Source organism: Silurus aristotelis, assembly GCF_946808225.1.
Source record: "Silurus aristotelis genome assembly, chromosome: 23".
Classification (NCBI taxonomy): domain Eukaryota; kingdom Metazoa; phylum Chordata; class Actinopteri; order Siluriformes; family Siluridae; genus Silurus; species Silurus aristotelis.
Window position 1 is genome coordinate 14328897 of NC_139596.1, and position 25110 is coordinate 14354006.

Below are 25110 nucleotides of genomic sequence, written 5' to 3' on the forward strand. Positions count from 1 at the left end.
AAACATTTACAGTACACCGAATACTGACCCGAGTCTCACATACTATAGTGGAGAGATACACAAACATGGACAGTGTACGAACTGGTGGCTCAGCTGTTCCTTTTTATCTTAAATGAACAAAGGATTCGCCGCTGAAATTATTAAGTGGACTGAATGAACATGTTTAACCCTGTGGTACAAACCCCTTCCTTGAAGCAGAACAGCTTATCTTCATAATCTAACCAATCAAAAAAAATGGCTGTATAGCCAATTACAGTGCCAAGACAGCCAGGTTATATTAAGTGTACAAACACACACATTCACAAACACGTCTTGCATGCATTTAGACTGGGTAACATATTAAACTAAATAATATTGTTATCACGTTTATACGTCGCAAATAAAATTCCTACTTGCCCTCATCCATTTTATTTTACAGGCTTCCGATGTACACTTTTAAACGCACCTTAAAGGTAATAATTGTGATCCTTGGTCACAATCAGGATTATAAAGTGCTCGTGATGCATTGATTCACTGAAGGTAGAACTGTGTGCAGTCGTTTTCAATAGAATATCACCGCTATGGAGAATTTCGATGAGCTGCACTCCCAAATACATTTCAGTTTTTATTAATACTGAATCCAGTAATATTAATACTGGTGCAGTACTTTACTTTACACCTTAATACAACAAAGTGCATCCTTCATGCTATTAATCAGGGGTGGAACGTATCAGATGGCATGTTCTCTCATTACAGTATGTGAGTATGTGGTTCAACATAACATAACATATTATATATAATGTATATTTATACACTGATTAGGCGTAAGATTATGACCAGTGAATGAATAACACTGATTATCTATTCATTATGGCAGCATTTGAATAGTGTCCTCGCAGTTGGCGTGTTAGAAGCATGAAAAATTAGAAAGCGTAAGGATGTGAGCGAGTTTGACAAGTTGTGACGTCTAGACGTCTGGGTTGGAGCATCTCCAAAACTGCAGCTCTTGTGGGATGTTCCTGGTCTGCAGTGGTCAGTATCTATCAAAGGTGGTCAAAGGAAGAAAGTGTTGAACCGGCAACAGGGTCATGAGCAGCCAAGACTCATTGATGCACGTGGGGAGTCCGATTCAACAGACGAGGTACTGTAGTTACAAGTGCTGAAGTATTGCTGTTAATGCTCGACAGGTAAGGACTGTTTTGGCAGAAAAGGGGGGACCAACACAAAATTAGGCAGGTGGTCATAATGTTAAGCCTGATCTGTGTATAATATATATATATCTCACATATACGGCATACACCCTTATCCAGAGCAACTTACACTTAAATTATTATTTTTACAACTGAGCAGCTGACGATTACAGGCCTTGCCCAAGGGTCCAGCAGTGGCAACTTGGTGATGCTCAGAGCTATGATTGAGCAACTAATTAGAAAATATGTCTGGAGACAGAGAATCCTTATGAGGACAGATGAAAATCCCTGGCACAATTGATCAACTCTCTTCAGTTTTAAATACTTCTCATGAACATGTGATTACAATCTGTAAACGCGTTAAACTCCAAAATCTCCACAGGATTTGACTTAACACCCAAAAAAACTACAGGTAAGCCATTTTCTGGCTGAGTGAGCATTTCAGTGTCAGTCGTGATTGCCGGTTGTATAAAATATACCAACAAGCTGCTATGGGTTATAGCAATTAGCCCATGGGCCTGAATACAGCTCTCTGTATCGTTTGCTTCGACTGTGTGAACTTTTCATACAACAATATTGAAACTGCCTGTAGTACACTCCTTATTACTAATTTCCATTACACATAGAATTCACGGCACACTCATAATATATATATCAGCCATATATGTGAGTCTAGACTGTACGGTGCACATGGGCTCCCATCTATCAGCATTAAAGTTGTGGTTAAAATCTTCTAAGTTTGTTGAGTGTAAAAAAATACAGGTTAGGCGTTGGTCTTGATCACAAGGCAGATGGCAGAGATAAGGCTGTGCGAGTTATTATTAAATATCTTTCTACATGTCATGTCACTTTTCCTATATTTGAGAAACAGTTTAATAAATAAATGTTAGAACCTCATAGTGCACACGTGAATTTGTTAGCCCTTCTGTTTTCTGGTTTTTACTAGAAGTAGCCATTATTCTAATTTCAAAGCCTATTAATAATGTTAACTGATGAAAATTATACCACAAAAAAAAAAAGATAAAAAAAAAAAAAAAAACAATAAACAAATGTCCTGACATTGTGGCCATTCGGAGACTCCAAAAATGCTGATGTTTGAAACCCCTGGTCTATAGATAACACTCTATCACTCTATAAATGTAGAATGCCTCAGCATCTCTCACTTGGTGGCTTAACCCAAGAAAGGAAACAAGAACAAACCATTTTTAAGGAAATGACTACTTTTGATGAATACTTTTACCGTTTTATTTGAGAGAAGTATTACCAGAGTGGTGGTGCTTTTACTCAAGTCAGCATGTTCTCTACTTTCTCCTCCACCTCTATCATTAATAACTGTTGCTTGCGATATTAAATCCTAAAACCCCGCTCTGTGCCGCCATGTGCTCTGTTTCTCCGTACAGCTAAGTATTCAAATGCGACAGTACGCTTCATATGCATTCTGCTCTCACGCTGCCTCTTTTTCAGCCCTCCAGAGCTGCTCTTTGACCTCTGTGGGAAGGGTATTGAAAATCGCCTCCTCCACAATCAGGCCGCTGCGCTTCAGGAGTTTACACTCTCCCAGCTCCACAGGCAGACACTCGAGTCCGTTCCCTCTGAGCTCCAGCTGCGTCAGGTTGATCAGCTCACCGAAACGTGAAGGCAGACTCAGCAGGTAGTTATTTCCCAGGTTGAGTGTGCGTAGTTTTTTACACTGGAAGAGCTCAGGAGGAAGCTTTTCAATCTGCACAGATAATATATACATGTACATCATAATACAAGGAATAAATGAATTATTTTACTGTAGAGAATGCATATCTACTTCAAAAGTTGTCTCTAATTTTACAAAAATTGTTCGTTTGTATTAATACGAGGTGGTATCAAAAAGCTTCTGACCGCTTGCGTCACTACATTTGCGATTTCATCATGGACAGACAGCAAGTCAGAACAAAGAGTGAAATTCTGCGTGAAACTGGGCAAATCTGCCACCGAGACTTTTGACATGACAATGAGTCGTTCGAGGTGTTTTGAGTGGCATGCGTGCTTCAAGAGTGGGAGACGTTCACCGAGCTCAACCCCCAAAAAAACGTCCAAATCATTCGGCTACTTGTGCATAACAATCGTCGGCGAACAGTTCACATGATCTCACTTCCGTACCCACCCTACTTGCCACATTTGGCTTTCGTGGACTACGCAGTTGAAGATCCAGCACAAAAATCTGCATTTTGAGACCATTGCTGAGATCCAGTGGCAGGAAAGCTGGGAGCGATGTATTGCTGTGCAAGGGGACTAATTAGAACAGGGGTCACCAACATGGTGCCCATGGGCACCAGGTAGGCCGCAAGGACCACATGAGTAGCCCACGGGCCTTTTCTAATAATAGCTGTTTCCTTCTTTGATAAATCATTGTTGATAATTTTTTATGAGAAATCATTAACATGATCAGTGTCTTCACATTTTTAATAATAATTATAAATAATAACATATAATAAAAGGTAAATTGAGCAAATTTGTTATTTCAGATCAAATGGAAAACTGTGTGTATCAAACTGGTAGCCCTTCACATTAATCAGTACCCAAGAAGTAGCTCTCAGTTTTAAAAAGGTTGGTGACCCCTGAATTAAAAGGTGTGTAAATGCAGATAAATAAAGTAAACAAAGCTAGACTCAAAGCTTTTTGTTACCACCTCAGACAATCATTTTGTTTTTTGTTCTGTTATCTCAAAGCCATTTAAAAGGGAACAAAATATTTAAAAAACTGTGAACAGAAATTTCAAAACTGTCATTTAAATGAAATAATGAATTCTCTGCCTATCTTTACTATTTTATGCTGTTTTTCTAGCTTCAAATAAGTTCTTTTAAACACCACAGTGATATGCAGCTCTGTGCCCAGCATGTGATCTCTGTGAGCTATGTGGATCAGCAGCTCAATATATGATCTGTTTAATTCTTTTGTTTGTACAAAAAAAAATCGTAGACATCTGGAGATGTTTTGTAGTTCAGTAAGTCGGTGTATGGGTCAGCGTAGAGGAGAACACTCTTCTCGCATTTATACGATGTGCTCGATCTTTTTTTTTTTTTTTTCAGTCAACAATCTCTAGAGTTTAACAAAAAAATGGTGTAAAAATGCATGAAGTATATCCAAAAATAATTAGACATTGAAACATATTAGCTCTCAACCAGAGTAAGGTTTTCAGCTTTTAATTTGAGGTTACTCTCACATCTAAATCTAGGTATAGTCCATCCTTTTTATTGCACCAGAAGTAACTAGAGAATTGGCTGTTCTAAGGCCCAGGTGGATGTTAATCTCTCATTATTTCACTTACAAGAAGATAAAGATGTGGCATTTACTTTTGGAATCTGTTGCTGTGAACTTTTCTGACTCCCCAGTCATCAATAGGATTAAAATGTATATTAAAAAAATCTATAAAAAAAAAAAGATGTGGCTGAATCAACTATATGGCACATTCATAAAAAGCATGAAAGCACTAGTAGGCTTAGAAAGAACAAAAGTTCTCAAAGATCACAAAAAATAAATATGGTAGATGTCAAAATAATTCATCTACCATAAAAAAAACTCATCTGAACAGTTAGCCAGATCACGAGCACATTCTCGGTGATAGAAATATCTGTGTGTAGTTCTAAAACAACATCCTAGGAAAAGACGAGAACAATTTGTACCAGACTGAAGAATTTAGAGAAGGAAAGAAACTGCTCATGAAACAAAAGCACACCACCTTGTCATACGGTAGAACTGCTCCTATTTACTGATCATATTAATGCTGGCCAAAGTCTGTATTATTTGCTCAGATACTTTAAATGGCATTGGACGGTGCCTCACAGTGCAGATAGACAATGAATTGAAGCTAACTTCAAAAACAGCCCAAGCTTTTTTAATGCAAAGAAGTGTAATGTTCTGCAACGGCCAGGTCAACTAAGCTGCTTTTTACCTGGAGAAGGTAAAATGGAGCATGAAACCCTATAAGAACAAGCAGGAAATGTAGACTGCTAAAGTAATGGGCTGTCAGAGCATCACCAGGGAAGAAGCTCAGAGACAAATGTCTATAGGTTTCAGACGTTAGACAGACATTCACCAGTTAATTTTTGACCCTTAGGACAGGGGGAACAACTAATACAAATAGTTGTGAATAAATATTCATTATTTAACAAAAAGCTGACTAGACCTTCTATCACGCAATACTGACACCATGACAACGGGTTTGATTTTCATAATTCTTTTCATGCAGAAAAATTAGAATAGGAAGAATTATGATCAGTAAAGGTAAGCTAAAGCTATAGCTATATCAAATGCAAAAATGCCCAGGGACCTGTGGTTTTATGGGGCTTATTTTGGTAACAATTGCTCTAGTTGACGGATATGAAAATAAAACCATCGGAAGCATTCTGACTCACCCGATTGGCGGTTACAGCAAAATACTGCAGATTCTGAAGACTTCCGATGTCAGCTGGAATGTTCGAGAGATTGTTGTAACTTAAATCAAGATACCTCAGTTTACGACAGAAAAACAGCTGACTCGGGATTTTCTCAATCTTGTTCCGGTTCAGGCAGAGGCGCTCAAGGTTGATCAGCGTCCCTATTTGAATGGGGATGTAGGCGATCTTGTTGTACCACAGTTTCAGGCATACGAGTCGATGAAGATGCTGAAAGCTGATGATCTCTTCAATGGTTTTCAGATTGTTGTCCTTCAGATCTATCTCCTGCAGGTTGTGAAGGCTAAAGATGGAATGAGGGATGCGCTCCAGGTCGCAGCGAATGAGCTCAAGCTCGGTCAGGTTCACCATCTTCTTCAGGCTATTAAGAACCATCAGTTTGGTGCCCTCGTTGTTGATGGAGAGCTTCTGCAGGTGGAGCCCAACGTCTGTGACTACCTGTGGCAGTTTGGTCAGGTTGCTTTTCAGTCTTAGAACCTTGAGACCCTTTAGTTCTCGCAGTCCATCGATCACAATGTAGCGATTGTTCTCGGCGCTGAGATTCCCTGTGAGCTGCAGCTCTGTCAGATTTTTCAAACTGTAGATCCAAAGAGGTATTTCTTTGATGTCAGTGAACTTTATGTGCAAGGATTTCAGATTTTCTCTCAAGAATGCGAGAGCTGGTGCTTCTATTTTAGCCGGGGTGTGATACAACCACATCTCTCTCAGATTTATGAGCTGGGCAATAATAGGAGGAATGGTGATATCTGGAATAAGCTCCAACTTCAGAACCTCCAGCTCCAGCAAGTCGAAGACTGTATCCGGGATTCCACTAAGCATAAACAAATGCAGCTCTAATTTATCTTGGGAGTTCTTAGTGATTCGTTGTCGGAGCTTGTCCAGGGTCCACTCGTTGTTGAGGTTGAGCTGGCGGAGTTTGTTTTCACTGACTTCTGAGAGGAAGACCGCAAAGCGCTTGGAGTAAAGCGGATCGTACTGGTCGATCATGTGTAACATAAAGGCAAAGTCGTTCTTCACATCCGGAATGTCACTATAACTGCTCTCTTCTCTGATAGATTCAAAGGAGTATTTCTTGAGGGAACGCCGGAGCATCCAGCTGAGTGTGTACATGCAGATCATCCCATACACAACAACAAGGCTTATGTAGAAGCAAGCCAAAATTTTAAAAAGGGTGGCAAGCGGATGGGCGCAGTTAAACATCTGATAGCCAGTGAGATTCTCTATGTCCACACTGCAATCAACGCTGAACTGTATATTGTGGACATAGTAGCCAGTGTAACAAATGATCAGGATGAATTTAACAACTTTGATGATCGTTTGTCGGATGTACAGCCTGTAGACGATATCTCCTTCCTCGACATGGAGCCTAAATTTCTTAACCTTTTCGAACAGAGCCTTAGCCTGTTCACCCTCTTTTTTGTCCAGGACACCATTTTCAGAGTGGTCAACGATTCCCTGCTCAAAACGGGACTTGGTGGTGGACAGCATGGAAACACTGGCCTCCACATCTTCACTCACACATGATGCCTTTTTGTCAATTGAGCCGTTCATTTTCCCTAGAGCTTTAGGATCGCTTTCCTCGACCACTGTCTCAGACAATGCTCGTGTGGTCCATGGAGAATCAAAACACTTCAAAAGAATGGACACAAAATGTTCCAGTTTGGAACTGGTCCAAGGGAACTTGAACCAAAAGTTGCTGCAAGCCAGGAAGATCAGCGTGTGCAGCAGCACCAAATATGGGAAATACTTTGCAAACCAGTGAAGCTTGTTTTCATAGCACACAGCATCGACGTAGTTGTACTGGTGCCTGTCAAGGTCGTATCGGATTCCCTGTGGCTCGAAGGCAGCCTCGAAATACTTTCGGCAGGTTTCGTTTACCACCCATTTGCAAGGCAGGCAGATCATCTTGTCCTGGGTGACTTGCAAGGTCCCACCAAACACCGCGATCATCAGCATCACGACCGACAGATAGTCTGTGAACACGTCCCACCATGGCTTCAAAATGCGGTATGCAGGCTGAGTATCCACAAAGTACCTCAGCTCAGTGATGGGAATCATTGTTTTTCTAAAATAAAACAAACAAATCAATCAATCAATCAATCAATCAATCAATCAGTCAATAACAGGACATTAATACCTTTTTTGTTATGCATTTTGTGATATAAAAATATACAAAAAATACAATAAAATAAAGCAGCTTTACCAGAGGATGGTGTCTCTCTGTGCTGGTTTCATCTGTAAAGAACAAGGCTCCACCAAGAGAACAATTTGGCTTTCTTGTCAGCTATTATTAACCGTTTCCGCTAATAACACTCAAGAATTGTCTCTTCTCGTTATGGAAAGGGAGTCCATGACCCCAAAGTTCAGATCCTGTTTGTCTTTGGGAGGGGAAAAGGCTCAGCAGTGGCTCCTCTGTGCGCCGTTATGTTACCTAACAGCGCACATGGTCGGTCAGGAATCTGCACTCATCACAGGCCGGCGTGTCAGGATGAGGCACAGATTTCCTGTCGAGATAACGGCACACCAACGTCAACACCCCCAGGACAGCTCGATGTACTGAAAACAGATAATATCTATCTATCTATCTATCTATCTATCTATCTATCTATCTATCTATCTATCTATCTATCTATCTATCTATCTATACAGAGAGAGTGAGAGACCTAGTTATGTGAATGATCATATTTCTCTCTGTTTTCTTTGTGTTTATCTTTCTCTCGCTCTCATACTGTACATATTTCATATAAAGAGAGAGAATAGACTTTTATTTCTCACATATACATTACAGCACACTGAAAATCTTTTCTTTACAAATCCAAACTTGTTTGGAAGCTGGGATCAGAGTGCAGAGTCGGCCATGATACAGAGACTCTGAAGCATAGAGAGGGCAAGAGTGGCAGCTTGGTGATAGTGGGGCTTGAACCCCCAACCGTCCGATCAGTAAACAGGCACCTTAAACACTGAGCTACCACTTCTCTAACGTGTGCAGACATACAAAACACACACACACACACACACACACACATACAGTATATATGTATATACAACACTATAATAACACTATAATATAAGCATATACTCTAATAAACACACACACACACACACACACACACACACAAGAGAGAGAGATGTGTTTGCCCTAAATATAATGTCAATTTAACCAGAAATAAACAAAATTCTTCAGACCTCCTGAAAAGATAAATAAATCTTAATTGATTATATTATAAATACACACACACACATTATTTCCCCATCACACTGCCACCCTGCCAGCATCAGTGACACCATCAGCAGGTCACGCAGACCACATGATTTAGCAACATGGATGCTCTCTAACTAACCCACACAGTCGCCCAGAACCAGCACCATAGAAAGGACTGTCGGGGGCAATTACTTTAGTCCTGGTGGTCTTACATGCTGGAGAACCCGCTGTATACAGTACTGGTTGTTTTGGTGTTAGTAGGTTAGTGTGCGGTTTGGGACAGAACCATGATGGGTTTTACCTGCCCCCCCTGAATACCTCCCGTACCCCCCCCCCCCCCCCCCGTGCCCGCCCTGCTCACCCCATCCAACCCCACCCCTCCTGCCCCCATGCCCTTCACTCCGGAAAGCTGATATTACATTCATGTTTTTCAGCATCACAAATATCCAGACATAACATTAAAGCATCACATTAGCCGTCAAAAACTTACCCGGGTTTTTATTTTTGACGATCATGTTTAGATCAGCATCCTTTAGATCATAATCCAATTAGATCAGTTCTCCCTTTTAAAACCCCCCTGAAAGACACCGGTGGAGACGGGAATAAACTGGTAAGAGCCGCTCTTTCTTCTGCCCGGAATAGATTCACGACCAGACCGCTAGGGGCAGCAGGAGGGTGCTGTGTAAACATTCAGACAAGTGTGCGGAATGCGCCTGGAATACAACACTACTGCCACCGTGTGGACAGAAAGAGATACAGCAAAACCCCTACCACACAAAAAAAATGAACCAAATTGAAATCGGTTTTAGGAGAGGGCTTTTACCAATTTATGTCTATACTCGTCTTTATTTAAAATTTTTTGTTAAAATCATAAAATAATTACCAATTGTCCTTTATTTACCAATTTAGGAAAAATCCAAAAAGGTAGTGGATCCTTGAAGATGAGTTCAAATAAAAGTCGCTTTATTTGGAATCAAGAAACATATTTCCTGGTGTTTTTAATCGAAATTGCGTCCATGACGTCACAGGAAAGTTTATTTTTGATTTCAATTAAAGTGGTGTTTAATTGAACTTGTCTCCAGGATCCAGGATTACACAAAATGGGCAAAAGTATTTTGACACCTGACTTTTCCAGCCATATTTGGTTCCTCCCAAACTGTTATAACAAGGTTGTGTAGGATGTGCTCAGCTTTATTGAATGAAATTTTCTCTTCATTTAACTAGGAGACCCAAAGATGTTCCAATATGACTATGTCCCTGCACACAAAGCCAGCTCTATGAAGAGATGCTTTATATAGGTTGGAGTGGAAGATCTTCAGTGGCCTGCAATAGGTTATATAAAGCGCTGACCCGAAAGAAAATCTTTGGGATGAATGAATCGCTGACTGCACCCCAGCCCTCCACACCTCACCTACATCGGTACCTGACTTTACCAACACCCTTGTGGCTGAATGAGCACAAATCTTAACAAGCATATTCCAAAATATCATGGAACAGAAGAGTGGAGGTTATAGTAACAGCAAATGGGGTGAATACGGGATGTTCAAAAAACACGTACCAAATCTTATGGCCAGGTATCTACACATTACACATTGATTATTACATTAAATCATTTTGCTAGATACAGTTTATAGCTTTTTTGACTTATTGCCATAAAATGGTTTTCAATCAATCAATAAACCATAAGATTTACTATTAGTCTTTTAGTAAAGTTTGCAAAGTCAAGCTAAAAACTTCATTTATTGTATGATTTTGTGCAAATTCTACAAAACACCCCACAAAAGTATAAATGGTTCATGAAAAAGCTTAACAACTGCTTTGAACTGTTTTTTTGCCAGACCTTTCCGCATCATGTCCAGCTTTTCTCAAAAAATCTGTCTGGTAAATGTATAAAGTATATGTCAGCCACTGTGGAATAAATACATCTATTAAATATTAAAAAATATGTAAAATTAAATTTTTCTACTGTTTTCTACAGATGTAGTTTGCAAGCTATAACTAGTGTACTCTGCTAAATGGCCTTAATCTGATTGTTTAAAGCAACAGCCTTCAATCAATATTTATTGAAAGCTAAACGGTACCCACTGTGCTGACTGTGAAAGCTCGAGGCAGATAGATACCTTTGACCCTGGAAACTAGTTATGGGTCGTTCATGGACGATTCACTCATTTTAAACGAGTCTTTAATGTGACTCAAAAGAATGATTAGTCTCAAAGAGTGATTCGTTTATTTTCTACTGGACATGCATTAGATCTCCATAGGTTATATACAGGAAACAGAATTGAGTAGTTAACCTCTCGACATAATCTAGACTGAGTCGTTCGTTTTTTTTTGTCACGTGACTCCCATAGACGCTATGCAGTGCATTACACAGGAAACAGAATTGAGTAGTTCATCTCATGAGTCCTCTGGTCTGAGTCATTTATTCTTTTGTCACATGACTCCCATATATGCTACAGTGAGGAAAATAAGTATTTGAACACCCTGCTATTTTGCAAGTTCTCCCACTTAGAAATCATGGAGGGGTCTGAAATTGTCATCGTAGGTGCATGTCCACTGTGAGAGACATAATCTAAAAAAAAAAATCCAGAAATCACAATGTATGATTTTTTAATTATTTATTTGTATGATACAGCTGCAAATAAGTATTTGAACACCTGAGAAAGTCAATGTTAATATTTGATACAGTAGCCTTTGTTTGCAATTACAGAGGTCAAACGTTTCCTGTAGTTTTTCACCAGGTTTGCACACACTGCAGGAGGGATTTTGGCCCACTCCTCCACACAGATCTTCTCTAGATCAGTCAGGTTTCTGGCCTGTCGCTGAGAAACACGGAGTTTGAGCTCCCTCCAAAGATTCTCTATTGGGTTTAGGTCTGGAGACTGGCTAGGCCACGCCAGAACCTTGATATGCTTCTTACAGAGCCACTCCTTGGTTATCCTGGCTGTGTGCTTCGGGTCATTGTCATGTTGGAAAACCCAGCCTCGAACCCATCTTCAATGCTCTAACTGAGGGAAGGAGGTTGTTCCCCAAAATCTGGCAATACATGGCCCCGGTCATCCTCTCCTTAATACAGTGCAGTGGCCCTGTCCCATGTGCAGAAAAACACCCCCAAAGCATGATGCTACCACCCCCATGCTTCACAGTAGGGATGGTGTTCTTGGGATGGTACTCATCATTCTTCTTCCTCCAAACACATTTAGTGGAATTATGACCCAAAAGTTCTATTTTGGTCTCATCTGACCACATGACTTTCTCCCATGACTCCTCTGGATCATCCAAATGGTCATTGGCAAACTTAAGACGTGCCTGGACATGTGCTGGTTTAAGCAGGGGAACCTTCCGTGCCATGCATGATTTCAAACCATGACGTCTATGTGTGTGACGTGTATTACCAACAGTAACCTTGGAAACGGTGGTCCCAGCTCTTTTCAGGTCATTGACCAGCTCCTCCCGTGTAGTTCTGGCTGATTTCTCACCTTCCTTAGGATCATTGAGACCCCACGAGGTGAGATCTTGCATGGGAGATTGGAGTCCGAGGGAGATTGACAGTCATGTTTAGCTTCTTCCATTTTCTAATGATTGCTCCAACAGTGGACCTTTTTTCACCAAGCTGCTTGGCAATTTCCCCGTAGCCCTTTCCAGCCTACACGTGGAGGGGTACAATTTTGTCTCTATTGTCTTTGGACAGCTCTTTGGTCTTGGCCATGTTAGTAGTTTGATTCTTACTGATTGTATGGGGTGGACAGGTGTCTTTATGCAGCTAACGACCTCAACCTCAAACAGGTGGATATTTAGAATAATAAATGTAGTGGAGGTGGACATTTTAAAGGCAGACTAACAGGTCTTTGAGGGTCAGAATTCTATCTGATAGACAGGTGTTCAAATACTTATTTGCAGCTGTATCATACAAATAAATAGTTAAAAAATCATTTATTGTGATTTCTGGGTTTTCTTTTTTAGATTATGTCTCTCACAGTGGACATGCACCTACGATGACAATTTCAGACCCCTTCATGATTTCTAAGTGGGAGAACTTGCAAAATAGCAGGGTGTTCAAATACTTATTTTCCTCACTGTATGCAGTAATATATATATATATATATATATATATATATATATATATATATATATATATATATATATATATATATATATACATATATAAATTATTGGAACTATAGTCAAATGTGTAACATGTATATGTAGATGTGTTGGGGGATCTACATGTGAAATCTGATTGGATAGAAACTCTCTATTCTGATTGGAACATATACAGACACCGCTTGCAGCAGTGCACCGGATAGAAACGCTAGGAAATCAAGGGAATAGACTTGGGAATTATTTAATACATGTTTATGGACAAAAATATATTAAAACATAAGTAAGTGATTTTTATAAAGTTTAGGCCAAAAGAGAAGGCCTTGCATTTTTTGTTTCTTTGTTCATTGTTTGTTTCTTTTTCAGTAATCAATGTATCCTGAGTCAAATCCAAAAAAAGCACCTAATATCCATTGTAAAATATGGCAGTGTATAATTTTGGGGCTGTTTCACAGCCAGTGGTTCACAGGCTTCTGTGAAGATGAATGGCATCATTAATTTTGTTAAGTACCTGAATGTCTTAGCCAAAAACCTGGTTTGGTCTTGGAAGTAGACTTCATTATAGATGGATCCATCAATAGGTTAATACCTTTAACATGTGTCTACATCAGCACAGAATTGGTTACACAACACAAAATTATGTTTTCCCATAACCATCCCTATCTCTAGAATAAACCACATACATAAAGTCCATATGCATAAACCTAAGAATGTAAAGATGTTACGTGGTTCATGTTAAATATATATTATAATCATTCTCCAAAGATATTAATTATGAATAAACCAGCACTTGTATATGTTAACTGTATACTAGATTTTATAGAGGATGAGGAGTATCAAATGTATATTGCTAGAAATAAATTGTTTACCAAATATGGCTCACCTATTTAATTAGCAAATTCTGTAATTTCATTTTAAGCTCCTCAATAATTTTTTTGTATGCCAGTATGGTTATTTGATTTCAATAAACAGCAATAAATCCATGTGCTTCATCAATCGTTAAGTGTGGTGTTACTCAAAAAAAAAAAAAAGAAAAGAAAAATCATGTTATTTATACTAGATTTACACACATTTGCTTGACAATGTTTCTGTTCTTTGTTTATTTCTTTGTTTACTTCTTTTAGATTTAATAGATGCATCCCATTCTAATCTCAAATCAAATTATGTTTGGAGAAACAAAATGATGTAGCCTCTGTCAGCATCTCTTTCAGAAGGCAGTGCCAGACTCAGCAGACTCCCATGCTTAACCGTTTACATTTCCCGCAGCAGGAGGCTTAAACATGGGCCACTTCATGCAGGAAGCCTGAAGGTTATATTAACATAACCCCTTACTTTGACTTGTCCTAGCTCTGATACCACCCTTTAAAACACTGCCTAATACAGAAAAATGGCTTACATACTGTAGATTATATTTAGGTTTCGATTTTGCCCTGTGTGATATTTTACAATATTTTACCATGACTATGGTTATAGAGTATGGACTATGATTTTTATTGACACACAGGTGCTCTCATGTACTGTATGCACGCACAGACATGCACTTTAAAAGAAGAAAACTTCTTTGCATGTCAGTGTCAATGATACATGTTAGGTCAGTAAGTATTGGAAATAAGCACTGACTTTCAAGATTTTATAAAAATGGAGCATTATTTTTGTCCATAATTGAATTACATAATTTCTGCTTTTGAGCCGAATAGGGTGTAACTCACTGTAATGTCACTCCCACTATTTACTAACATTAAATAATAATAATTATTACAATCTCAGAACTTTCATAGCATAACTCAGCACAAAATCATTGCATTTTTGAATGTTTTTTTTAGTGGGGTTGCAGGTTACAAAAAAAGCAAGAAAGAATTATATTCGTATTTCTAATGTGGTAATGCATGTTATCTTGGAACCATGTACAATGTTTGTTTCCATGTCATCCTTCACTGCTCATTCAATAGGCAGTAGTATTTGTACCAATCCCCCCAAAAAAAGTGATTGTCATTTATGCTAAACACCTCTCTCCTTTCCCAAGGCACTCTCACAATAGGTCTTTGCCCTGAATGGACTCCCAATTTCCAAGAAACCAAGAAGCAAAGACTCAGGAAAGTTTAGAAAGGAGTTTAGAAAGGAGCATTAGGATGTTTAAAAATGCACTTTGGGTAGTGGTTTACGCTGAATAGAGCTTAAAATGCTTGATGTGGAGACCTGCAGTAGTAAAAAAGTATAAGAAAAAAACTTCATATCAAGGGCTCTATTCACAACCATGCTTTTGAGTGCTGAGGCCTGTTCACTGAACAATAACCATTCAGGCAGAGTAAATGCTTTTGAAATGGATTTTATACAGTCTGGTCTATGCCAGGGTCAGAGCTGCACTACTGCTTTAGTTAACGGAAGACAGAGTGTGTTAATAATGAGATGTTTTGACAATTTTATCCACACATGGTCTATAAATCTTAAATTCAACAGAATATTTGTTTTGCAATATGAGGCATTTTAGAAATGTATTGCACTTTAGAAACTTTAGAAATGTATAGCACTTTTCTTGCATAATTTATAATAGTCATGATAACACCCCTTTTAACGGTGTATGAAAAACAAATCATTGCTCAATATACTTTAATCATATGCCTTAGAGATGATGCATGTGCATGCTGAAAGCTTAAGACGTACCATGAATGAACAGAGAAGGGGGTTACATTCCTTTGTCGGGGCTTACCCAACTCAGCTCAGAGGATGTGTTCAGCAGGCTGTGTGTGTGTGTGTGTGTGTGTGTGTGTGTGTGTGTGTGTGTGTGTGTGTGTGTGTGTGTGTGTAGAGAAGGGGGGTGAAGTCTGATGGCCAGCCTCACAGCTAATTAGTTCAGCTCTTGACAAAGGTGGGCCAGCCACAGAAGGGGAGTCATAGTGCGAGGGCTCCACACACTCCACTCGAGCCTGCAGGACACAGAAAGGGAAGAGTTCCCTTCAAACTTTCCCCAGTCATAGCTGGAACTTGTAGAGAACTGTCGTTCTTTAACTCAGAGCACATGAGACAGCTCACAAGCATAGCAAGAGTTACAGCTGGAAATGAGAGATGACTTCTACACCAGACTCAGATGATGACAGAGCCTTTAAAGATTGTAAGTAGAATTTGATCATTCAAAGCTGCATCTGTATAATTTAATCACAGAGTTGGGGTTAATAATAATCACCTGCCTCAAGGTTGGATAAAAATGAATGAACTGATTGCATGTTCTGCAGTACTATTAAAATTAAATGTGAACAAAGAATTTAGCATATGATGAAAGGAAAAATTTAACTCATTTTCTAAATAAAACCGAATTGAGCTTAAACTTTAGTCCCCTGAACTCTCTCAAATGTTATTGCATGTTTATTGAGCTGTTTCAAGAGAAGTACAAGTTACCAAGAGCATGTTTTTTTAAATAGAATAAAATAGGTCCAGATTTCCAATAATTAAATTTGTCTCTAATAATAGTGGTGTGTTTGGTTTGGTTTTGAATTTCTGGTAGTGATTTTACAACAGTGTGTTATATTCAGCATTTCTCTCCTTAGTGCTAGACTATAGAATTTCAATAATATAGCTGGGTAGTGCTCTCTGTGGCTAGTTTTATTCAAATAAACAAAAAATGTAGACAGAGCTCCATTATACAACAACTCTCTTTTCTTTTCTACATGACCCCTTCAAAACAGCATCCAGGGTGTTGTTTTTTGTTCCTCATAATATTTCTGCTGACCCGCTCCATGAGATGGATCTGATTAAAGTGCACCTCTGTAACCATTATTTGGGGTTATGAAATGACACATTGAAGCCATCACACAGATACTGCTATCGCTTGAGCTTTTGACGCTCGTCTGAAACACATGTTCAGAGCCTGAACACCTGCTTAATTGGATAAATAAGCGTTCCCTTGTGTTGATGTTGGACAGCTCTCACCCTGCTGTTGAAAAAAGTGACAGGCCTAAGCTGGAGGTAAATCTTTTCTGTCTGAGCCATGACATCAGCTCTCTGTGGCACACCTAAAGTGGGGAGATTTAGAAGAGCTCTGAAACCACATAATAAAAACAATGTTTTTACACACTAGGGGAAAAATGTTGGAAAATAATATTTATCCTAGGGCACATCTACACCACAGCTGTGCCGAATATGTGTGGTGTACATGGTGTGTATTGAATCTGATGACAGTAATGTGTTACGAGACAGACAGAACCTTTTGTGGGATTTGTGCAAACGACTCGGACAATGAAGACAGAGAGAGTGAGAGGACACTTAGCAAAACTTGAGAATGCCTTTAGCACACACTTAAGTTTCTTCCCTGATGACATTTCAGCAGCAAAGCTGGCACTGGAACAAAAACCTAAACCAGTTCTAAGCGTATAAATTTCACACTGAGAACCATTTTCATTGTTTGGCCCAGTGTTGACAGAAGCTGGCCCTTCACATTGATATATGATCAATTTGCAGTATGTCTCAAGACATAAAATATTTGAATTTAAGAAAGAATATCTGGTCCTATATCGGCATAAAACTCTTCATGAGGTTTGGCATATTTTTCTTTACTTGATGCCTATTGATTTATAGCTCTGATATTAGAAGGTGAATTCTTTGGCAGGTGGCACAAGCTCAATAAACATTCATGGAGGGATACTTGGTTGTAGAGGAGTACTCATTGTTTTGCCACCAATTGTTTTAAAAGCCTGATGTTATAGGTGGTTAAACTTAAACACCTCTTATCGGTGTCTGACATGCACCTTGGAGATTCCTAACATTAGTCTACAGGCATTAGTATAGGAGTCTGCTGCATGAATAAAAAGGAAATGAATAATTCAGGAAGATAGGGAACTATTGTGCAGTCTTGGACTATTCGGTTCTCATGGCTCAGTATGTCTCTCAGTAACTTTTCACCCAGACCAGATATTTCTAAATTGAATGAAAGACAAATGTCCTATTAATATTTTTTTAGATCGATTCAGTTACAGATTACAGTTTTAAATCACAATTAAATATTTGTCTTGTTGATGTGTTTCCAGTGAACGTTGTCGGAATGCTGCATCTATTCTGGGAGCAAAAACAGGTGAACAGGGGCACAAGTGAGACTGAGAATCTAGTAGTTTATGAATCCATTCCCTCACCAGGACCTCCATTTATCTGCTATGTCACCTTACCGGGAGGGAGCTGCTTTGGCAACTACAAGGTAAGCGAATTGAATGTGACCACATACTGTGCAGGAAGGCTGCCAGGACAGATGATCTATTTCAATGTCAGTGTGCAGAATATTTGTGGGAAATTAACCTCCAGTCGACTATTTGGCAGCAATACTGGCCTTGTCAGGTAGTAATGGGGTAAAGGGCACGTCTTTGGTGTGGTCCTGCGCCTTTGTTCAATTGGTCCTATCAACACTATCCCTCAAGCTCAGGAAAAGAGAGTCTTGTGTGAAAACTAAGGTTAACAGGTGGTTCTTGTTAGCTCAATTACTCCAAGCCACTATGCAAAATGATTTCTTTCAGCTGAAGGAGGAACACTTGAGGGGACAGAACCTAGAAAAACAACACACTAATGGTTTCGGTTTATTTATTGTTGTTCATGTAATTGTAAAATTCATTCATTGGAGTTTTAGTGTAGCAATGGATTAGTACTACCCAAATAAACAGAAGAATTCAGAAATCTTGTTTGCATTTATCATTGTGAGCATCTATATATATATATATATATATATATATATATATATATATATATATATATATATATATATATATATATATATATATATATATATATATACCAATCAAATGTCATTGAAATCGTTTTCAATCACTAAGTGTGAAGTGTGAAACAGATTGCATGGTTGAGTGCCGTCTGATAATCCAGAATCCTTTGCCATGGTGTTTGTAACCATAGCTAAAGCTTGGGATGTTTGCTTTTTGAGAAGCACTGAGGGCCAGCTGCTGCCCTTTAGAGGAACTGAGGAACACCAGGGAGTTGAAGGCAATGTGCTGATCTGCCTGCTTGAATAGCTTTCGGCTCCTTTGATCAGCGTGTGGGCACCGGAGGCTTCCACGCCGCCTGCCCTGCGAGCGTTTCCTTTTCTATGGCCTCGTTTCATGTCCGGAACACAACAGAATGTCGCCATAGAGAGGCTTTCTTGAGCTTTTTCCTTTATCAAAGAGACTGCTCAACAGCAAGCCTTGATAATTCCTTACTTCTTCAGCTTTCTAGCCTCACATGTTTTCTATTTCTTTGTACATATCATTCATTTATTCTTACTTTTTGAAGAGGGATGATGTTTGTGTTTGTGTTTTAGGCATTGCTAGTGGCTGATCTCAGCTCAATTTGCCTCCAAACTCACTCTGCTCCCTCCAGAGTTATAAACTAATTCATATTTCTATGATTAGTGCAGGCAAGGGCTTATGCTTGAGAAAAGCTTTTTTAAATTAATGTGCGTATGAGCTTTCCTCACAAATATTAAAGCCCTAAATTCTAACCTTTACTATACATTCGCATTAGCATACATTAAAATGTGATTATTTCTGTTTGATTTCTTGACTTCCTTATCTGTCTGTTCTTATTAGTATTGCTACACAAAGGCAGAAGCCAGGCGTGATGCCGCTCGTATTGCTCTGATGAACTCAACATTCAACGATTTGCCTTGTCGTCGTATCACTCCAGAATTCATCACCCGCAGCATACAGGAGGCTGTTGCCACCACCAGTGTAAGGAAACCCAACTCTTTAACTGCATGTTTTGCAATGTATTGATTGTTATGTATGTAACAAAATAATCAGAACAAATATTTTTAGAATTGGGTTTTATAATTTTTTAGAATTTTTGTATAATTAAATTTTTTTTAACAGATTTAAGTAAAGATATACTGGGCACATATACATATATGAGAGGGGGATGCAGGAACACACACACACACACACACACACACACACACACACACACACACACACACACACACACACACACACACACACACACACACACACACACACACACAGGAGGCTCTTAGTTTTTAATGCAGGCAATCAAGCAGATATAAAGCTTTTGGGTCCAAGGGAGTGGTATCATATACAGCTGACAAAATCATTAAAGTAATTCAGTGTATGTATTTCCAAGGTTCATTTGTTCATCCTAAGTAAGTGCCTGATTGTTGTTGAGGTAAATATTGCTACAATTTAGTTTATAATACTTACTATAATTAATTTAGAAATAATAATTCTGGAAAATCAAACAAGATATACGTTCTTTCAGCTTCTCCCATTAGGGGTCACCACAGCAGATCATCCATATTCATGATTCACATGTTTGATTTGGCACATGTTTTTTTACACTGGATGGCATTCCTTACACAACCCCCCCCATTTATCCGGGCTTGGGACCGGCACTAAGATTGCACTGGATTATGCAACCCTAATGGCTGGGGTAGGTTTCCTGACCGGGGATCGAACCCAGGCCGCAGCGGTGAGCGCACCGCATCCTAACCACTAGACCACCAGGGAACCTGGGAAAGCAAGCAAAATAAATTTGTTTGAAAACTGCAAAAAAGATTTAAGATTTATTTTAGCCTTTGGGTAGCAGAGGCTTGTACGTCTCCTGCCCTGTAACTGTTTTGTTCTAGTGCCTAATTAGGGTTGAGGTACTTTAAATTTGATCCATATTTTATAAAATAAAACCAACTAAATTTGGTGAAACTGAAACCAACTAAATCTGACACAACTGAAAAAACAATAATTTTGCACAGGCTTGCTTATATATTCAGTCTGGAAATGTCATTGCCAAAGTCCAAAGATGATGTTGACAGTGCTGGCATTTCTACCACTGAGATTTTCTGGTGTTCTCCAGCATTTCATGTGGTATATTTAAATCCAAAAAACACTTCTGATTATACCAAACTTGCCTAAACTTAGAAATACAAATATTTGGAGAGCTAAACAGATACGGATTAAGATAGTGACATGGCCATACAATCGACATTGCATGGGCTTATGATTTTCTTGTGGAATATATAAAATCCCTCACTATATTCTATTAGCATTCTCACACCATTTATACTCAAGGAGGTGCATTCACGTAGTACAAATTAGTGAGGAGGCATGCGGATGATTCCAAAACCTACAACCACAAAAAGTGTTCTGTCTGCTACACTCCTAATGGACTTCCCAGCTTCCCCTGAAACTTGCCAAGCTTTTTACGATCAGCGTGTATGCGTGTGTGTGGTCCCTCTTCAATCTCCTGCCATTTCTCATGTTTGGTGTGAGCCTTTTGTTCCCCAGCAACGATTACAACTTGCTTTGATAACAAAGCAAAAGACGTGTTGCAGGGTCTAGTCCTCCCACTGCATTTGTGTCTCCTTCAAGTTGAGTGATTACTGGCTAAGAAGTCACACTGTGATTTACTGTTTTCAGGGTAACATGGAGGACGCCTCAGACCCGAGCACTAGTTTAGGAGCTTATTATCTCATGCTGAAATCCAACACAGGAAAAACCATGCTGGAATTTCAGGTGTGAAAAATCTCATTATCTTTCAAAGATATTATTTTGGTGAGAAAATACTTTTGCAATAGTCCAAGGTTTTGAAATAGTGGTTCTAATGCAGTTAGATAGCCCATGATGTTTCTTATTGGTTGTAATGCACTTAGATCTACAATATAAGAAAAGTCGATAACAGTCTCTCCTCTTTAGTGAGTAATATCATCAGACATCTGGATGGCAATATTTTCTCTACTTCAAATACAATACATGCATGCTCTTTAACATACATTCCATATGCTAACCAAAATGATTCGTCATGACCCTAAGAAACATTTTACATGCACTGTTAACTTTTTGAGAAATGTTTTATGAAGCTCTTATGATTTTTGTCGTTATGAAAACACAATGCTAGATTGATGTGATTTAAATGTTGATCTACCAATGTGCTAAGCTCTAGAGATGAGTTGAACATCTGTGTTGAATTAGTCATTAGTCTGATGAATATTTACAAGCAAGATGTAAAACTAATGAATTATCATGACTGTTAAGTTACTCAAAAATCTGTTCCCTTTTTAAGGAATTAATGACAGTTTTTCAGCTGTTGCACTGGAATGGGACACTGAAGGCGTTTAGGGAGAGGAGATGCAGTCGCCAGGTATGTACTGAAAATACAGTCTCTTTTTTCCTTTCAGCACCTTTGAATATTTATTTTTGACTTGTGTACAAAGCATCCTCACTATGCTGTGTGTGTGGAACAGGAGGTGGTAAGGTACTACTCTGAGAAACGCTTGGATGAGTGCATGCGTAGTCACATGGCTCTGGACTGGCTGCAGAGGGAGAGCAAGCGGCCTGGTCTGCTTTCGCGGGAGCTGCAGCTAGCCATTAGGGAGTTGGCCCAGGCTCGGCAGGCCGGACGAGAGCTTCGCTTCTACAAAGAAAAGAAGGAGATCCTCAGCTTGTCTCTTAGTCAGGCCGCCTCTGAGGAACTGAAGGCCTACTGTGGAGAGGAAGAAGAATCTTGGAGAAATCGACAAGCTTCCTTGACATCTCTCACACATGGTGGCCATTGTTTGGCGGGTAGCATGATAGACCCATTAGAACATTGTGAGTTTTATTACCTTGATAGTGGGAGTGACAGAGAGTCAATAGGCTGAAGTGTGTGTGTTTGTCTTGGTGGAGACCATGAATACGATATACCTGGCAGTTTTGACCTTGTTGGGGAAATTTGGTTTTGTTTTCTACAAAACATTAATTAATAAAACAAGACAAAAAAGACAAAGGATTTCCTTTTGGTTACTGTGATTAGAGTCAAGGTTAGAATAAGGAGTTCATATAGCCTTAATTAGCTGCACTAATAATTATCCCATTGGAAGGTCCTCGTGAGGACTGTATGACAAACATGCGTGTGCGTAAAGGGAAAAATTCAAGACTTACTTTCAAGAGCCTGTATGTTGTACATTTTCTACTCCTTTGTTGAGTTATTTTTCCAATGTACTGTAATGTAATAAGTTTGCAGCTAAATGAGCTCCTGTGAAAATCTGATTTATTTAGCAGTAACCATATTAGTAGTACATTTAGGGATTGAACTTCTTGAGAGCAGTGCCGGCTCTCTTATTGTTTAGGTGGAGAATTTTATAACTTGGCTTGTGTTGAGCAACAATCATTTTGTATTTCTATTGCCTTGGGATTTAGAAGGGAACGTGAAGAAACCCCTGATAGATTTAGCTTTGGCCACAGGGTGGCACCATATCCTGTAAATGGTTTTATCTACAACTAGGGTAGAAAATATATTTCTACCCACGACCTGTACATTTCTTCCTGAATAATAAACTGAATTTAAATAAATAAACTGAAAAAAATATTCAAAGTGCTTTAAATGCAGCCTGTCGTTGTGTATTTGATGTTTGATAGTGAAGATTTCTGGTTATTTTAATAAATAATCATTTGTATGATTTATTATAGAAAAAACACGTAAACACACTTAAAAATGAAACTCTTGACAGCATTTATTAGTGTTGTGTTTAATTTAGATCTAATTTCTTTATTTTATAATACAGTTAACTATCTTATAATTGGGAGTACATATAGTGAATGCCTAATTTCTAGATGTTTCTTTTTTATTTGGGACACACAAGACACCTGGTGTTCATTAACAAATAATAAAGTTAAATGGTGAATATTTAAAACTGTTTAAAAGATTGATACTGGAGCATATGTTTCTATTATTATATCAGGAAATATGATGTTTCCTTCCAGCATCTGTAGTTTGTATGTTTTGTTCAAATGGTTTGTTCGATGTGAAAAACGAATCACTGGACATTAAAACTTAAGGCCGAATTTATTCTTTCTAATGATATAGATACAAATTAGAACCATGCAAAATCTGCTCATTATTCCCATTTAGTGAGTGCAGTAGCCCAGGCTGAGGAAAAAAGAACAAACAAAGCAAGTCATTAGTGTAAGATTCTCCAGTTCATTCACTCCTTGAGCAATTGCAAAAAAAAAAAAAAAAGTAGGCCATACGAGATTTCATTTTTTTCCCCTCAACTTTTTTTCTCTCGCAGTGGTTGCTAGGAGACTGTTGAACCTACGGCAAGAAATCATGAGTTACAGCCGCGATGGGCATGTGTCCTCCACTGTGCTCTATGTGGGAACTGATATTGTTATATAAGATGCTAATTTACCCTTTTCTACCTTGTTTCTGCTTTTACTTTACATTCCAGTTCTTGGTTCTTGGTAGAGGTGCCCTTATTGACCTCCATCTCTCGATCTGCTTTCCATTTCGTCCAGGATGATCAAATATCCCACTGCCAAAACTCGCAGTCTACAAAACACCTTGTTATTTTTTTAACACTGAATCATTTATTCAGAACGCATAAGTTTTGCATAAATTAATCAAGTTGCACTGCAAGCCGACTTCAGCTTTGGTCAATTTGCTCTTCACAAACAGCCAGTTGGGACCCAGTTGGTGCTTATTTTGCTATTTTCTAGGAGAAGCGCTGTGCCAAATTGAATAGTTATAGAGGTATAGACAGGAAAAGCATCGAGATAATAGCATATTTAGCTCTATTTTCGAGTGAACATGCCTTCCCCTCTCCAGGGAGGGAGAGTAATTTTCCACAGCTAATGCTTGTCACAGGCCTGATGGACCAGACTTTGTGACGTGACTGGCTTTCTCCAATTTACTGGGTTAAAACCCATTTTAAATCAAATAGCATGACATTCCATTCTTTCTAGTGTGCAGCTCAGGGCAATGAAATGTAAATTGCAAAGTCCTGTTCTAATACTGATTGTGAGAAGAAAAAACTACGCATTTCAGAATGAGTTAGAAGCTGATGATACAGGAGTGAAATATTTCCATTTTAGATATTAAATGAATAGGCAGCGAAATTGAATTTTAGCGAGTGGAGTGGAAAATCGCAGTGCTGAAAAAATACGTACATGATTCCTTTCTGCCATCTAACTCTTGTTGGTCCAGATAACACATGTCAGATGACAACAAAAAGTAATGATCTCTCACGTTAGTACCAAACTCGACATTTATTGCTGCTGTTTCAATCAAAGTTGATTGATAAGAGACAGGGTCATTAAATGAAATCAGTTTACCTGAATTAAGTGAGTATAGAACATCATTTTTATTCTTATCACAATCTTTTTTTTTTTTATTAGTCTTCACTCACTTGTCAAAATAGGAACTCCTGCCTGGGATTGGAAGAGAAAGATATTACATCTTTCTGTAGTAGTAGTAG

The 25110-nt window shown here is 38.8% G+C and overlaps 2 protein-coding genes across 2 annotated transcripts; one reads left to right on the plus strand and one right to left on the minus strand.

Moving 5' to 3' along the window:
* Positions 1-1377: 1377 nt before the first annotated feature.
* lrrc8ab (leucine rich repeat containing 8 VRAC subunit Ab) lies at positions 1378-9457 on the minus strand. The gene is made up of 4 exons (XM_083526754.1): positions 9289-9457; positions 7800-8100; positions 5558-7661; positions 1378-2889 (listed from the first exon to the last, which is right to left on the minus strand). The coding sequence occupies exons 3-4, from the start codon at positions 7652-7654 to the stop codon at positions 2614-2616; spliced, it is 2373 nt and encodes a 790-aa protein (XP_083382880.1). The 5' UTR covers positions 7655-7661; positions 7800-8100; positions 9289-9457; the 3' UTR covers positions 1378-2613.
* Positions 9458-15746: 6289 nt separating this feature from the next.
* Positions 15747-23220, plus strand: lix1 (limb and CNS expressed 1). Its single transcript, XM_083527588.1, has 6 exons — positions 15747-16008; positions 17918-18081; positions 19457-19597; positions 21296-21391; positions 21939-22016; positions 22120-23220. The coding sequence occupies exons 1-6, from the start codon at positions 15963-15965 to the stop codon at positions 22513-22515; spliced, it is 921 nt and encodes a 306-aa protein (XP_083383714.1). The 5' UTR covers positions 15747-15962; the 3' UTR covers positions 22516-23220.
* The last annotated feature ends 1890 nt before the right edge of the window (positions 23221-25110 follow it).